Source organism: Phoca vitulina, unplaced genomic scaffold (assembly GCF_004348235.1).
Source record: "Phoca vitulina isolate PV1807 unplaced genomic scaffold, GSC_HSeal_1.0 scaffold20, whole genome shotgun sequence".
NCBI classification, from domain to species: Eukaryota; Metazoa; Chordata; class Mammalia; order Carnivora; family Phocidae; genus Phoca; species Phoca vitulina.
In genome coordinates this window covers 12673226-12688403 of record NW_022589723.1, presented here as the reverse complement: position 1 = coordinate 12688403, position 15178 = coordinate 12673226, and the positions used below count along the sequence as shown (strand labels likewise).

General features: G+C 44.5%; 1 protein-coding gene across 3 annotated transcripts in view; it reads left to right on the top strand.

Annotated features, from left to right (window-relative positions):
• SPG11 (SPG11 vesicle trafficking associated, spatacsin) overlaps nucleotides 1–14108 on the top strand; it is an 80288-nt gene extending 66180 nt beyond the window's left edge. For all 3 annotated transcript variants that reach the window (XM_032416957.1, XM_032416958.1, XM_032416959.1), the window contains 10 exons: nucleotides 6124–6263; nucleotides 7169–7367; nucleotides 7785–7922; nucleotides 8857–8990; nucleotides 9640–9747; nucleotides 11225–11393; nucleotides 11836–11924; nucleotides 12113–12268; nucleotides 12968–13119; nucleotides 13581–14108. In XM_032416957.1, coding sequence (XP_032272848.1) covers nucleotides 6124–6263; nucleotides 7169–7367; nucleotides 7785–7922; nucleotides 8857–8990; nucleotides 9640–9747; nucleotides 11225–11393; nucleotides 11836–11924; nucleotides 12113–12268; nucleotides 12968–13119; nucleotides 13581–13761 — 1466 coding nt within the window. In that variant the 3' untranslated portion in view covers nucleotides 13762–14108. The remainder of the gene's footprint in view (nucleotides 1–6123; nucleotides 6264–7168; nucleotides 7368–7784; nucleotides 7923–8856; nucleotides 8991–9639; nucleotides 9748–11224; nucleotides 11394–11835; nucleotides 11925–12112; nucleotides 12269–12967; nucleotides 13120–13580) is intronic.
• Nucleotides 14109–15178: the final 1070 nt, after the last annotated feature.

The window sequence follows — 15178 nt, the reverse complement described above, 5'->3', positions numbered from 1 at the left end:
AAAGAAAGGGTCCCTTTTGGCCCACTAGTTATACACGTCAAGGGTAGTCCATAAACTAGGTAATTAACTAGTCAATGAAATAGAAACTTAAGTCTTTTAACTAGCTGTATATCAAAGTTAGAGGGAAACTATTTGACTTGTAGCTAGTTCATTAAAATTTACTCTATACCAGTAATCGTGTTTCCAATTGTACATTGATAGTATATGGAAGTATGCTGATTTTTGTGTTAATCTTGTATCCTGCGACCTTGCTAAACTTGCTTATCCTAGGGGTTTTCTTATAGATTCCTCGGTATTTTCTACAGACGATACTATCTGTGAATAGAGATGGTTTTATATCTTCCTTTCCAATCTGAATGCCTGTTATTTCTTTGTCTTGCTTTATTGCACTGGCTAGGACTTCTGGTATGACATTGGATAGAAGTGGTAAGAGTAGACATACTTGCCTTGTTACTGATTTTAGGGAGAAAGCATTGTCTTTTTTTTTTTTTTCTAATTCAAGTATAATTAACATACAGTATAGTTTTAGGTGTACAGTGTGATTCAACATTTTTAAACATTACTCATTGCTCATCAGGGTAAGTGGACTCTTACAGCCTTCACCAGTTTCATCCGTCCCCCCCACCCACCTCCCCTCTGGTAACCACCAGTTTGTTCTGTATAGTTAAGAGTCTATTTTTTGTTTGTCTCTTTTTTTCTTTGTTCATTTGTTTCTTAAATTCCACATATGAGTGAAATTATATAGTATTTCTTTCTCTGACTGACTTCTTAGCATTATACCCTCTAAGTCCATCCATATTGTTGCAAGTGGCAAGATTTCATTCTTTCTTATGGCTGAGTAATATTTCATTGTCTATATATACCATATCTTGGTTCATCTACAAATGGACACTTGGGTTGGTTCCATATCCTGATTATTATAAATAATGCTGCCGTAAACATAGGGGTGCATATATCTTTTCGAATTAGTGTTTTTATGTTCTTTGGGTAAATACCCAGTAGTGGAATTATTGGATCATAGGTTAGATCTATTTTTAATTTTTTGAGGAACCTCCATACTGTCTTCCACAGTGGCTGCACCAGCTTGCACACCACCAGGAGTGCACAAGGGTTCCTTTCCCTCACCAACACTTGTTATTTCTTGTGTTTTTATTTTAGCCATTCTGACAGTTGTAAAGTGATTATCTCATTGTGGTTTTGGCTTGCATTTCCCTGATGATGAGTATCTTTTCATGTGTCTGTTGATGATGATGATGATGATGAGCATCTTTTCATGTGTCTTTGGCCATCTGTATGTCTTTGGAAAAATGTTCATGTCTTGTATTTTTTTAGTTGGATTATTTGTGGTTTTTTGGTGTTGAGTTATAGAAGTTCTTTATATATTTTGGAGATTAACCCCATATCAGATACATATTTGAAATATCTTCTCCCATTCAGCAGGCTGTCTTTTGTTGATGGTTTCATTTACTATGTAAAAGCTTTTTATTTTCGTGTAGTCTCAATAGTTTAATTTTGCTTTTTCTCCCTTGCCTGAGGAGACATTATGTAGAAAAATATTTCTACAGCTGATGTCAGAGAGATTACTGCCTATGTTTTCTTCTAGGAATTTTATGGTTTCAGGTGTCACATTTAGATCTTTAATCCATTGTGAATTTATTTTTGTGTGTTGTGTAAGAAAGGGTCCAGTTTCATTCTTATGCACGTAGCTGTCCAGTTTTCCCAGCACCATTTGTTGAAGAGACTATCTTTGAAAGCATTCAGTCTTTCATAGTTAAGTATGATATTAGCTGTAGGTTTTTTGAAGATGGGCTTTGTCATGTTGAGGAAGTTCCCTTCTATTCATAGTTTGTGAGAGTTTTTTTTATCATGAATCAATTGTTGAATTTTGTCATTTTTTTTCCACATCTATTGATATGATCATGTGGGTTTTTTCTTTAGACTATTAATTGATTACATTAGGTAGATTACATTAATTGAGTTTTAAAATATTAAACCAGCTTTGTCTTCCCAAGATAAATCCCATTTGGTCATAGTGCATTATTCTTTAGATACATTACTATAATCAGTTTTCTACTTGGAAAATTTTTACATTCATGTTCATGAGGAATATTGACCTGTACTTTTTTTTTGTACTGTCTTTGTCTGGTTTATGCATCTGGGTAATGCTGGTTTCATGAGCTGGAAAGCACTCCTTCCTCTACTGTTTTTGTTTTGTTTTGTTTCCTTTGGAAGACATTGTAATGGAATTGGTGTTATTTCCTCTTTAGCTGTTCAGTAGAATTTACTAGTAAAACTATCTGAACCTGGAGATTTATGTTTTGGAAGACTTTAAACTACAAATTTAATTTCTTTCTTAGTTATACAACTAATCAGGTTATCTTTTTCATCTTTGAAGAGTTTGGTAGTTTGTAGTTTTTGAGGAAACATTTTTTCCTGCCTTTTGGGTTATTTGAACATTTTTTAGTCTTCCATTTTAATTTATTCTGATTTTGACTATATATCTTTGCATAGTTTTTTCATTGGTTGCTTTATGGATTACATTAAACTTTCATAACTTTTTACAGCCCACTTAAAAGCTGTATTTTACTACCTCTGCTGGAATGTAGAAATCTTACCACCTATAGGGTCACTTCTTTTCCTTTATGTCCTACTTTTTTTTTTTAGAGAGCATATGCTCATGTGCACAAGCTGGGGGGGTGGGGGCAGAGGGAGAGGCAGAGAATCTCAAGCGGACTCTGAGCCGAGCAGGGAGCATGATGGGGGACTTGATCTCACAACCCTGAGATCATGACCTGAGCTTAAACTTAAGAGTCCTTCGCTTAGCTGACCTGAGCCACCCAGGTGCCCCTACTTGTCTTATATTACATCTCCATAACATTGAAAAACCCATCAAACAATGCTAGAATTTTTACTTTCAACCAAAAAAACATATTTTTAAAAACTCAAGAGAATAATTATAATTACACATTCTCTTAGTTTTTCTTCATCGTTTTTATTCATCTGAGAATGTCTATTTCACCTTCATTCCTGAAGGATGATTTTTGCTGGATATAGAAAATTCATTATTTTCTTTCAGTGCTTAAAACATATTGTAGAACTTCCTTTTGATCTTCATAGTATCTTGTGAATAATCTGCAGTCATTTGAATCATCATTTCCCTTATCGATAATGCATTTTTCTCTGGTTGCTTTCATTTTTTTTCTACCTTTAGTCTTCAATAGTTTGATTATACATTGACGGGCATGTATTTCTTTGGGTTTATCCTGTTTGGGGTTCACTGAACGTTCTTGAATGTTTAGGTTTATGTGTTTCACCAAATTTCAGTAGTTTTCAGACATTATGTTTTCAAAGCACCATACTCATAGTCCTCTCCTTCTGGGACTCCAGTGACCCAAATCACAGAACTTTTGTTACTGTCTCCAAGTCCTTTAGACTTTATTCCATTTTTATTTTCAATTTTTTTCTCTTTGTTGTTCAGATTGGATTTTTTTTTTTTCAGATGGGATAATTTCTGTTTGTCCATCTTCAATTTCACTGACTCTTCTGGTATTTGCATGCTGCTATTGAGTTTATTTTTGTGATTTTAAAATTTCAGTTATTTTTCCCCTCCAAAATTTCCATTTTATTCTTCTTTATACCTTCTGTTTCTTTGAGACTTTCTGTTTTTCGGTTTGTCTCAAGAACATTTATAATTGTTCATTGTAACAATTTGTAAAAAAGCTGCCTAAACTATCAGGTAATTTCAACAGTTACGTCATTTTAGTACTAGGTGTCATCTGTTGATTGTTTTTTCTCCTGTGAATTGAGATTTTCCTGCATTTTTGTATGCTGAGTAATTTTGAGTTGCATCCTGGACATTTTGAATAGTATGTTATGAGACTCTGGGTCTTGTTTAAATCTTATGAGGAATGGTGTTTTTTTAATTTTTTCAGCAGGCAGTTGACCTGGTTAGGTGTGGGCTACAAGTTCCAACCCACTCTCTGTAGACTGTGGTTCTATTATCAGTTCGGATTTCAAAGCCTTTGTGGTGCCATTCAGCTCCGAGGTGTGTGTATGCAACAGCCTGAGATTAGTCTGCAGCCGGGTAGGAGGCTGTGAATTAGGTGCTCAGGGTCTTGCTACGCTGACTAGGAGCAGATCTCCATATGCAAAGCCTGGGAGTGAGCCCTAGAGTTTATAAACAACTTTATTGTGTGGCTTTCTGACTCTCTCTCCCAAGTATTTTCTGGTTCCCTGAGGCTTCCCTTTTCAATCTTCTGGCCCAAAGCTGGAGTCCTAGCTCCCCCATTCTGTCAGCACGTCCCTGACCACGCCCGCATCCTGGGCCAGCAGACAGGAGGATAATGCGAAAGGAAACAAGGGCTCACTGCCTCGTCTTGGGACCAGAACACCTCGAATCTAAAAATAAGTTTCCGCTCTGAGTTTGGGATCTTACCAGCTGCTGCCTCGGCCCCTCCCACCGCAGTCTGGGCGCTGCTTAGGAGCTGAGATGAGAGAGAAAGGGCATCAGGAGCTCCCTTTCCTGCTCCTGGAGTGTGTGCTCTCTCTCTGTCAGTCTTAGTGCTTGGTTTTGGGTTTCAGGCAGCATTGCATTCAGGCTAGAGGTTACTGGAGGGGAAAAGATGATAATCTGTGTCATTTAGTGCTGTCTGCTGTGTGCCGGGTTTTCCCCTGAGTCCAGTGGGTGAGCGGTGAATGGGGTAGTGAGCTGCTGCTCCCTGCCCTAGAACTGGAACCCCAATGAAAGATTTTAAGCAGGGAATTACACGGTCTGAGTTGCTATTTACTTTTTGGTCTTTAAAGCATATTTTTTAATGTGTAATATCTTCAATGCAAAAGTATTACATGCTTAGTGTAACAGATCACAGTACAGGAGTGCATAAAGTTCAAGGTGAAAGTCATCTACCCAGTCGACACCACCCCCACCACGTTCCCCCAAATAACGTCTTTTACGTGCTTGGTACATGTCACTTTCTCTGTGTGGGTTTACACATGTACATGCACACATACACCCCTTTTATTTTTTACAAAAATGAAGTTATATCATTATTCTACATTTTTCCCTGTCAGTACACATATATTGACCTCATTCTTTTTAATGGCTGCAGAATATTCTGTATGGATGTACTATTTAATGCTGTATTGATACACACTTAAATTATAATTTTACTCAAATTAAAATTTTATTACTTAACAGTACTTTATTGATACATACTTAAATTCTTCAATTTTGTTTTTGTTATTAGGAACAGTGTGACCTAAATACTCTTTTCTACATTTTTTTCCCTAATAGAAACCCTTTCTCAAATTAAGACCATTTTCTTCTGTTTTCAGCTGAGAGCTTTTTTGTTTTTTATTTTTTTATTTTTTATTTTTTTAAAGATTTTATTTATTTGACAGAGAGAGACAGCTAGAGAGGGAACACAAGGAGGGGGAGTGGGAGAGGGAGAAGCAGGCTTCCCGCCAGGCAGGGAGCCCGATGCAGGGCTCAATCCCAGGACCCTGGGATCATGACCTGAGCCAAAGGCAGACGCTGAACGACTGAGCTACCCAGGCGCCCCTGTTTCTTTTTTAAAATCAGGAATGGATTTTAATTTTTTTTATCATGCCTTTCAGGCCTCTATCCAGATGAGCCTTGGTTTTTGTGATTGGCATTTTGGAAAGATTCTCCTGAGTCTGTGGGAGATTGACATGGAGAGAGTGGAGGGCCGGCCGCAGCCTCTCACATGCAGGGTCATGAACACTGTAATGGAGGCCGTGACCAGGGATGTGTTTCGGAGACACAGCTAGACCTGGTGACTCATGTGATATCAGAAGAAAGGGGAAGGGTGTGTGGTAGAGAGTTTAGCAGACATCTTTGGTGATGATCTAGAGTGTTCATTAGGTGGCTTGGAGTCTTCTGTAGCCTATGAGGCCTCTGAAGTAGCTGGGATTTCCTGGAAGACGGCGATGCAATAAGTTGAAGTGGGGTGTGGGCCCGGTCAGAAGTGGGCCCAGATCCAGGGGGGAGTCGTGGGGGTGCAATGGAGGAAGCTGTGAGCAGAGAGCTAGTGTCATAGGGGGCTGGGGAGAGGCCTCCACTTGCCAGCTCAAAGCCCCCCTCAGACCTGTATCTGCTTCCAGCTTCAAGTTTGGATAGTCAGTCGTTTGTGATGCTGCCCCCCTGTGATGAAGTGGTGACTAATCTGGAAACTCTGACAAGCAAATGCCTTCATGGGAAGAGCTACTGCCGGCAGGTCCTGTGTCTGTATGAACTTGCCAAGGTACGTGCCCAAGGGTGGGGTCCCCGGGGGAGCTAGTGGGGGAGCTGGAGCAGGAAGTTGGAGGTAGATTTTGGATTCTGCCAAGTTGGCCCTTCACATGATAATCATGATGTGGGAGCGGATCACTCATCGGGATGTTGGCCCCTGTAAATGCATCCCTGGAAATACTGGGGAGGATGCCAGGCCAAGTGCCGGGCCTTTTGAGTCCTGGCTGTGGCCCAGCCAGCCAGAAGCGAGGGCAAGACATTTCACACCTCCGGGTTCCTGGTTCTCCCTCTATATGTGACGCGGCCCTGAAGGTCCCTTCTGGCCCTGATAGCTTAGTTAGCTGCAGGATTGTTGGGGGACTTCTATGAGGGAGAGCCCAAAATAAGTTGTAAAATAAAATAAAATGGAATGTGAGGACTATAAAGACAGGAACCAGAGCAGCCAAGAATTGTTTGTGACTTCGTGCTGATTGAGGGGCAAAAATAATAGACTCTAAGAAGCAGAAGAGCACAAGAGAAATAATGCCAAGCACTAAGGCCCTTTGGAAGGGCTTCTCTGGAGATGGAGGGTTTTGCTGCGGCCATGGGAACGGTAGAGGAGGGGCTCTTGCCTTTTTATCCAACTTTCTTACATTTCATAACATTTAAAAAGCTCAGTGTTCAACAAGATGTTAAGTCACCTGATGGCTCGTGAAGACAAGCCTTTCTCTTGCTTGGCTTCAGCTCATTGGTGAAGTGAAAGAAAGGGCTAGAAAATGGTGCTTGCTGCTTCTAAGGTTCCTGCTCAGGGTGAGGGATCTTTAAGCTCAGCAAACAGAGGAGTCAGTCAGTCCACGTGGGATTTCAGAAAGGGCTGCCTTTTGCTGGCTTTTTCCGGGCTCCTCCCAGGAGCTTTGGCCGACTTTGCTTTCCTCTCAGGAGCTGGGCTGTCCCTACACAGACGTGGCCGCTCAGGACGGCGAGGCCGTGCTCCGGGCGGTTTTGGCCTCTCAGCGGCCTGACCGATGCAAGCGCGCCCAGGCTTTCCTCAGCACCCAGGGCCTCGAGCCAGACACGGTGGCTGAACTTGTGGCTGAAGAGGTGACCCGGGAGCTGCTGACCGCATCGGAGGGAACAGGTGCCCTACCCGGCCGGCCTCCCCAGCCCCTCAGGCCACATTCTCAAGTTCCCAGCAGTAAGGAGTGGGGGGTTACGCTCCTGTGCCTCCCGCACACTGCCCTCTGGCCTGGCCAGGTGGCACTTGTTGGGAGAACACGTGGCGTTGTTGTTGTTGCTTTTCGTTTATTGTTTTACGATTATGCTTAGAGCAGCCGGGCCTTTCTCTGAGCTGGTGAACTCCTGCCGACCTGTGAGGTGACACTAGGCCAAGGAACGTGAGCTCAGCAGAGCAGGGAGCTGCCCCAGCGGCTCCCTCGGCATCCCCTTCCGGTGCCCAGGCCTGGGCAGAGTGGGCCTCCCGGCCGGGGACTCTGACCTTCCTCTCAGCTCGCAAGGTTAAAGCCACACCTTTCTCCCCATCTTTCTCTACGTACAGGACAGAAGCAGATGTTCACCCCAGCAGAGGAAAGCCAGACATTTCTTCAGCTGACCACGCTGTGTCAAGACCGCACGTTGGTGGGCATGAAGTTGTTGGACAAGATTTCCTCCGTTCCCCATGGGGAACTGTCTTGCAGTAAGTTCTTGGCCATTTTCTTACGTGCTTGGGACCCACGGAGGTCTCCAAGAAGTCTCCTGGCGTTAGCCTTTCCAAAACTCTGTTTGGATCCTTGTTCCTGCTCTGGATCCCTGCCCCTCCAGCATGGTTAATAAGTTCCTGGTAGAGAGCCAGCAGTTCACTGAAGAAAATGTAGAAAACAAAGGTGGAAAAGCAGCCCTGACTGTAGAATCGCACAAAAAGACACCTGGTAACGTGCGGCGGTTAGCTGCTGCTGCTTCTTCCCTCACCCTACAAAGTGGCGATCACCATCCCCATTTTAGGAGGAAACTGAAGCTCAGAGAAGTTGATTAACTTGTAGCTGTTATGTGGCGGAGGAGTTCCTGGAACCCAGACTCTGTGACTTCAAAGCCTGCTAGCTTTCCACAATATCTAGTTCATTCTAGGCATTCGGGAGTATGTGTCCCTCTGATCTTCTCCTATGCAAGTCTGTAGGCTTCAGTTTTTCAAAAATGGCATTATCCTGTGTATACTGTTTATAATTACTTTATGAACATGCTGTCATTAACATCTTTCCATGACAATATTCTTCTATATATCCTTCTTAGTGGTTACACAGTATTTCTCATAGAATTAAAAATTTTTATACCCTAATTTGGGACCTTAAGATGGCTTCCAGTTTTCTGCTGTTTCAAACACTGTGACAAACATCCTTACAGGCAAGTTTATATGCCCATCCGTGATTATGTCCCTAAGATAAATTCCTGATTCAAGAGTATACCCATTTTTAAAGTTTTATGTGTATATTGCCAAATTCTACTCCAAAGCAAGTGAGGTCAAGGATCTCAGAGGACTGGTGGGGGGGCCTTCTCCAGACAGGCTGTCTGTCTAGGCCCCTTCCCCCTCCTGCCCAGGTTCACAATCCTGTCTTACCACTGCCTCACCTCCCCAGCCACGGAGCTGCTGATCCTGGCCCATCACTGCTTCACGCTGACATGCCACATGGAGGGCATTATCCGGGTCCTGCAAGCTGCCCGGCTGCTCACGGACAAACACTTGGCCCCCAATGAAGAGTACGGGCTGATGGTATGTAAGCCCCTGACCCCCTGCCCTCCTTTCTGAGGAAAGTTCTGAGAGAACAGATAGGCTGGCAGCCAGTTCAGAGCTGGTGAGGTCTTAGGGAATTTGCCCATCTGGATACCACTCCCTACTTGGGTGGGCAGCTCAACCCTCTGCTCCAGGTTATGACTGCTGTCAAAATCAGAGATCGCTCCAGAGGAGCAGAGCTCAGGAGGATCCCTGCCATGCTCCAGGGCTGGCCTACCCGCTTGCCAGGGCAGTTAGTTTTCCTAGAGGGCTAAGTCAGCTGTATTTCCCCCTGAAACAAGGTTCGGTGTGATCTCTGAATTGAAATGAGCTGACGACTCATGCCCCTGCTGGCTGAGCAAGCCCCTGGGCACCGATGGCATGTCGGCACTTACAGTCACGTTTACACACGACAGAGGTGGCAACAGCCCCTGGTGTCCCAGTGACGAGCCTTTCTGAATCCTCCAGAGGAGGAGGCCCCCTGTTGGGCCCATGGGAAGGGAGGGAGAGAGTGAAGAATGGCAGCCTGGCATTAGCCCTTCTGCCCCCTGGAGCTTGGCATCTGGAAGCAACCAAACAGGAGGGTAGTGGCGGGCTGGCTCAGAGAACTCCAGCTGAGGCTGACGCAGGCGGCCCTTGCCCTTTCCAGGTGCGTCTCCTCACTGGCATGGGAAGGTACAACGAGATGACCTACATATTTGACTTGCTGCATAAAAAGCACTACTTTGAAGTGCTGATGAGGAAGAAGTTGGATCCGGTAGGTGTATGGTATTTTAAGCTCCAGGATGGCACATACTAGGGACATTTAGGAGTCTCAGACTTCTCCGGAATCATCCTAATCAGGGTGGAGCCCCGGATATGGAGGGAGGGAATTAAAGAACTCCCTAGGACACGCCCTGGAAGCCGTAGCTTCAGGTTGGCTTCAGACAGCTAGCGAATATGCTGACAGCCGTTCAATAAGGAACAAAGGGAGTCAGTGCACTTGCACCTCAGCCTCCGTCACCTGTCTGAATGCCGGCTCTGGTGGGGCAAGAACCCTTCCCGTGAGCTCAGTGGAAGTGGATTAAGCAGCTCAGAAGTGGAGAGTTTTCGGGGGACCATGAGAAAGCCTTAGGGAGTGAATGCCGAGGCCTGGGCCTGGAAGGCTGTGGAGCGATTTATGGTGATGACCCATAGGAGGGTCAGAAGCAAAGGAGGCTTGGGAGCAAAGACCAGACTTGCCCGGCCTTCAGGCTCTGTCTGTCTTCAGCATGCTGTGTGACACCAGGCATGTCATTTACAGAGCCTCTGTTTCCAAGTCATTCATTTGGCCAATTCATTGCTTCAGCCTATTGTACCTCTGAAGATTTAAAAACTGAGGCACATTTTTGGCTTCTGGGAACTTGAGCTCAGCCCAGCAGGACTAAAGAGACAAAGCGTAAAAACTCTCCCCAGTGCTGAGCTAGTTTCAGGACAAACCAGTCCCACTGTCAGGAGAGGAGCGAGTCCTGGACCTAGGTACACCTTCAGGATACCCCAGGTTTTTAAGATCGTTTTTGAGGCATTTTTGTTTCTGCATGTAAATATTCTTTTAATAACTCTCTTTCTGATTACAAAAGTAATGCATATTCAGTGTAAAGACACTTGGAAAACAGCACACCCCAGAAAAATAGCCCTCTGTTGTCTATTGACCATCTGGAGACAGCCACTGCTAACAGTTTGGTGTAGGCCCTTTCTATGCACAGGCACCCACAAACATACATACATTTTTACAGTTTTAGCAAAACTTTTATCATGCTGTGTAGATATGAAAGAGCCGCTTAATAAGCATGTCATGAATATCTTCCAAATCAACACTGGTTTTAATGGCTACATGGTATGCTCTTAGTCCTTGTTTTGGACATCTGGATTATTTCTAATTGTTTGCTATTAAAATTTATCTTTGTTATGTGCATCTCAGCACTTCTGCTTATTTCTTAAGGGATCGATTCCTAGACGTGGAATTGCTAGAGTAAGGCACATGTGCTCATCTTTTAGGTTCTCCCTTCTGACTGGTTTTACCATTCACATTCACACCAGCAGAGAGGATGTGCCTGTTTTCTTATACTCAGGGCAGCATCAACTTCTGTATTCATTTTTGGTTATCTTCTTTTTTGGGGGAGTTTCTAGGGAACTTTCAGAACCAAGGGACTCAGCCAGTCACGCCTGCCTTGCAGTCACCGGTTGACCTCGGTACCCCCTTTTTTCCTGGGCAGAGCGGCACCCTGAAGACGGCCCTCCTGGACTACATCAAACGTTGCCGCCCCGGGGACAGCGAGAAGCACAACATGATTGCTCTGTGCTTCAGCATGTGTCGGGAGATCGGGGAGAACCACGAGGCAGCTGCCTGCATCCAACTGAAATTGATCGAGTCCCAGCCTTGGGGTGAGCGTAGGTCACAGCAGTGTCCCCCGGGCCAGTGCCACCAGCCAGCCAAGGTTCTTAGGGCTAAGAAGGGCGAGAGCCCAGGAGACTAAATACTGTCCACTTCAGCTGCTAACAGCCACTCCGTGGGGCCCCAGCTGAGCAGACGGCATATGGAAGGGCGTGTGGAAGGCACCTGCCCCGTTTGCAGTCCGTGTGCCTGCGGTGTCATCTGTTGGGAAGCAGTGTGTCTGCTGAGGCCGGGCCAGCCTGCCTTGATGTTTCTGAGAACTAGAGGAGGCCTACCAGAGTGTGCGCGCTTCGGGCCCAATAGCCTTTACCTGAGACATGCCTGCCTCCGTGTGTGAGCGGAGTTGTTTCCGGGCCAGCCCGCCATCACTGAGTGGGATGGGAGCAGCCACGGGAGTCACACATCCATCAGGTTTCCTTTTCTGTCCTACAGAGGACAGCCTCAAGGACGGGCACCACCTGAAGCAGCTGCTGCTGAAAGCCCTGACTCTCATGCTGGATGCAGCGGAAAGTTACGCCAAGGTAACAGCAGAGCCCTGCTTCAGCCCGGCCTTAGGGCTTGGGGTCTGTGGTGCGATCTGGTTTTGTCCCTGGGCTCTTCCAAGTGAAGGGGACAACTCGGGGCAGAAGGGGTGAGTTCAGTTGCTGGAAGGTTCACAGGGGAGATGGCAAGTCTTTCTACCTGTGCCTCCTCTACCCTTGTCCCTCAGGACTCCTGTGTGCGACAGGCCCTGCACTGTCACCGGCTCACCAAGTTGATAACACTGCAGATTCACTTTCTGAACACAGGCCAGAACACGATGCTCATCAACCTGGGCCGCCACCGGCTGATGGACTGTCTCATCGCTCTACCTCGCTTCTACCAGGTAAGCAAGGAAGGAAATCTAGCCAGCATCCTCTCTCCTGCTGTCCCTCTCATGGGGCCCAATGGTCGAGCGACTTGCCTAAGGTGTCAAGGCTAGTGACAGAACCAGGAAAATTCTAAGCTTAACTTGAGCTGAGAAACCAAACTGTCTTCCATGGCAGTATCTGTGAGCATATTGTTTGGACAGAGGCTGGAGCACGGTGAGGCGGTGCGCTCTCCGTTCCTCGGGCTGCGAGGCCACAGACTTGCCCCTTACACAGCTGGGGCTGGATGGGCGGACCTGCCGGAGGGCTGAGCATCTCCTAGCCCCGGTGTTTCTAGGATGGGGCACCTGGGTTAGCAGAGGGAGTCAGGGCTTCTGGGAAGCTGGCTCTGAGCCCTTGAAGAAATGGTTACCAGGGAATCAACCCTTTCCCTGTTCATTACACAGTTGAGTTAGTGGGAAAAATACTGTTTCTCAGCAGTTTTTATTAATGCATTGTGAAGATTAAAAACACTGCAAGATGTTTGGGGTTTAAGGGCAGAGAGATGTCAAACTAACACCAAACTTTTCCCCAACCCTAATACATAGAGTCTTTCAACATAGTTGATGCCCACATTCACTATGAATGTACAGTATTAAGTTGTTTTCTAGAACAGCTTGCCTTTACTTTTACATCAAATAGGGCTAAATGGAATCTTCCCCTCTATTCCTTTTAAGGCTTCTATTGTGGCCGAGGCCTATGACTTTGTTCCTGATTGGGCAGAAATCCTCTACCAACAAGTGATTCTTAAAGGAGACTTTAATTACCTGGAAGAATTTAAGCAGCAAAGGTTATTAAGATCTAGTATATTTGAAGAGATTTCCACAAAGTAAGTATTAAAATGCCTCTGCTTTGATAAGGCATGGGTAAGAATTTTATGGCTAAACAGAACTTGCCTGTAGCTGCCTCTGCTTGAGATGGCAGAGGCCAAGAATCCCCAGAAGCAAGAGATCGTTTAACAAATTTAGGCAGACAGATGAATGAGAACAGTGTCCTCCCAGTGCTCTGTATTTAAAACGGGAGAACAGCTACTCAGCCTGCCTGAAGTACCGACAACCCTAAACCTCAGGGGCCCCCTTGGGAGTACTGCCCTTATTCCAACTAAGGCGAGCATGAAGGTAACATTTTTAATGACATAATTTCCGTGTTTATCTTACCTGGTATCCCCTAAGACTAGTCTTAGATAATTTCTCAAATTCCAGGATCCTCTCCTCTGTGAGGAGCTGTGTCAGAGTGCAGTCCTCACTCCAGACACAGTAGCTTAACCCGCAGGTTCTTCCGTTTGTCTAGATGTAAACGGCAGCAGCCGGCAGACACAGCTGTGAAAAACCTGAAGAAGCTACTCACGTACTGTGAAGACGTCTACCTGTATTACACGCTCGCGTATGAACACAAATTTTATGACATTGTAAATGTGCTGCTGAAGGACCCTCAGACTGGCTGCTGTCTGAAGGACATGCTAGCAGGTTAGGTGGGTTCAGATGAGAGGAGGGTGGGTATCGCCGAGATGACCTGGGTACCTGCTGTCTTGTACTGAGATGAGCTGCCGACAGACGTTTGCGATCAGAGTAGAATAATGCGTCGGGGATATCTGTCTTCAAGTTGTAAAACCCCGGGACTGACCATAACCAGTCCTTTGTGAATAGTGGGTAAAGAATGAGAGAATTTTCACAAGGAAATTATTTAAAAGTGCTTGTTCATCTATACCACTTTATATAGATACTGGTATTAAGATCAAAAGCTCCATCTTCCTGAAGGCTGGCTTCTGTTTAGAGATACAATATTGATTAAAGAATATCTGTGCCTGCAGATTCCAGTTTCAAAGGAATTTAATATTATTTACACAGTTAAGGAACAGATGATACATTTCCATTTGTTAGAAACTGATCTCTATAATAAAATAGATTTTAAATTCACTGTATGTCATTATTACTGCCAAGGAAATCTTAGCCCTTGTCTGCCTTAAAACAATCTTTATTTGCTCTGATTATTGCTGTGTAGTCACTGCTTCCTGTTAATTCCTCAAATCATTTAGATGGTCCTGTCTTACACTCAGTAGTCTAACAGAGCTTTGATTGAGGTTCCTAATTCCTATTTAAGAGAAATTTAAAACATTTTTTGTTCTGTCCCTGCTTTTGATTCTCCGATGGTTTCCAAAAAGACTCCAACCACAAATTTGGTTAAATTGCTTAAAAGAAAATATATAATAAAGATGATCACCCAATCTATGCTTACTTACAGCCATAACCTGAGTAACAAGCTCAATGATCTCAAATAAATAAGCTCTTCTAGTGACTTAAAATTAGGCCTTAGTATCTAAACAAACAATTTGCTCAAATAAATAAGAGGAGGAAGGCAGCCCTATCCCTTTGTTGCTCTAGGGTGACACTATGCAGGGCCTGGCACATCATTTTTGTCTTAAAGCTGTAACTGCTCGTCAGGCATTTATTAAGCTTTATAAGTATACAGAGAACTCTATCCCCAAGAGCTCGGCTCTATACTCTCCAAAAATATCTCTTGGGAGTTAACACAAAATTTAAGTCCTCACAATAGTGATTTTATTAAATTAGTTGCTTTATAAAACACTGCAGATGTCATAATTGTTAACAGTTTACCAAACTGTAGTCAACTGGTGCAGTTTGCTGAGCATGTTTTATAAAGGAAAGGAAATGCCAAAACCCTGGTAAAGTTGTTCCACTGCAGCCTAGGAGAACAAAGGAGAATTGTTTCTCAGACACTTAAATCAGGGAAATAAAACAGGTAAAGAGCTTCCCTCCCCCATCTGAAGCACTCCGTCAGCAGAACAGTCTGATAAATAGAAACTAGACAGTCTGTGCATTTGAGAGATTCCACAAGTTGTAATGCAATGCAATAATGGAGAGGTTTAC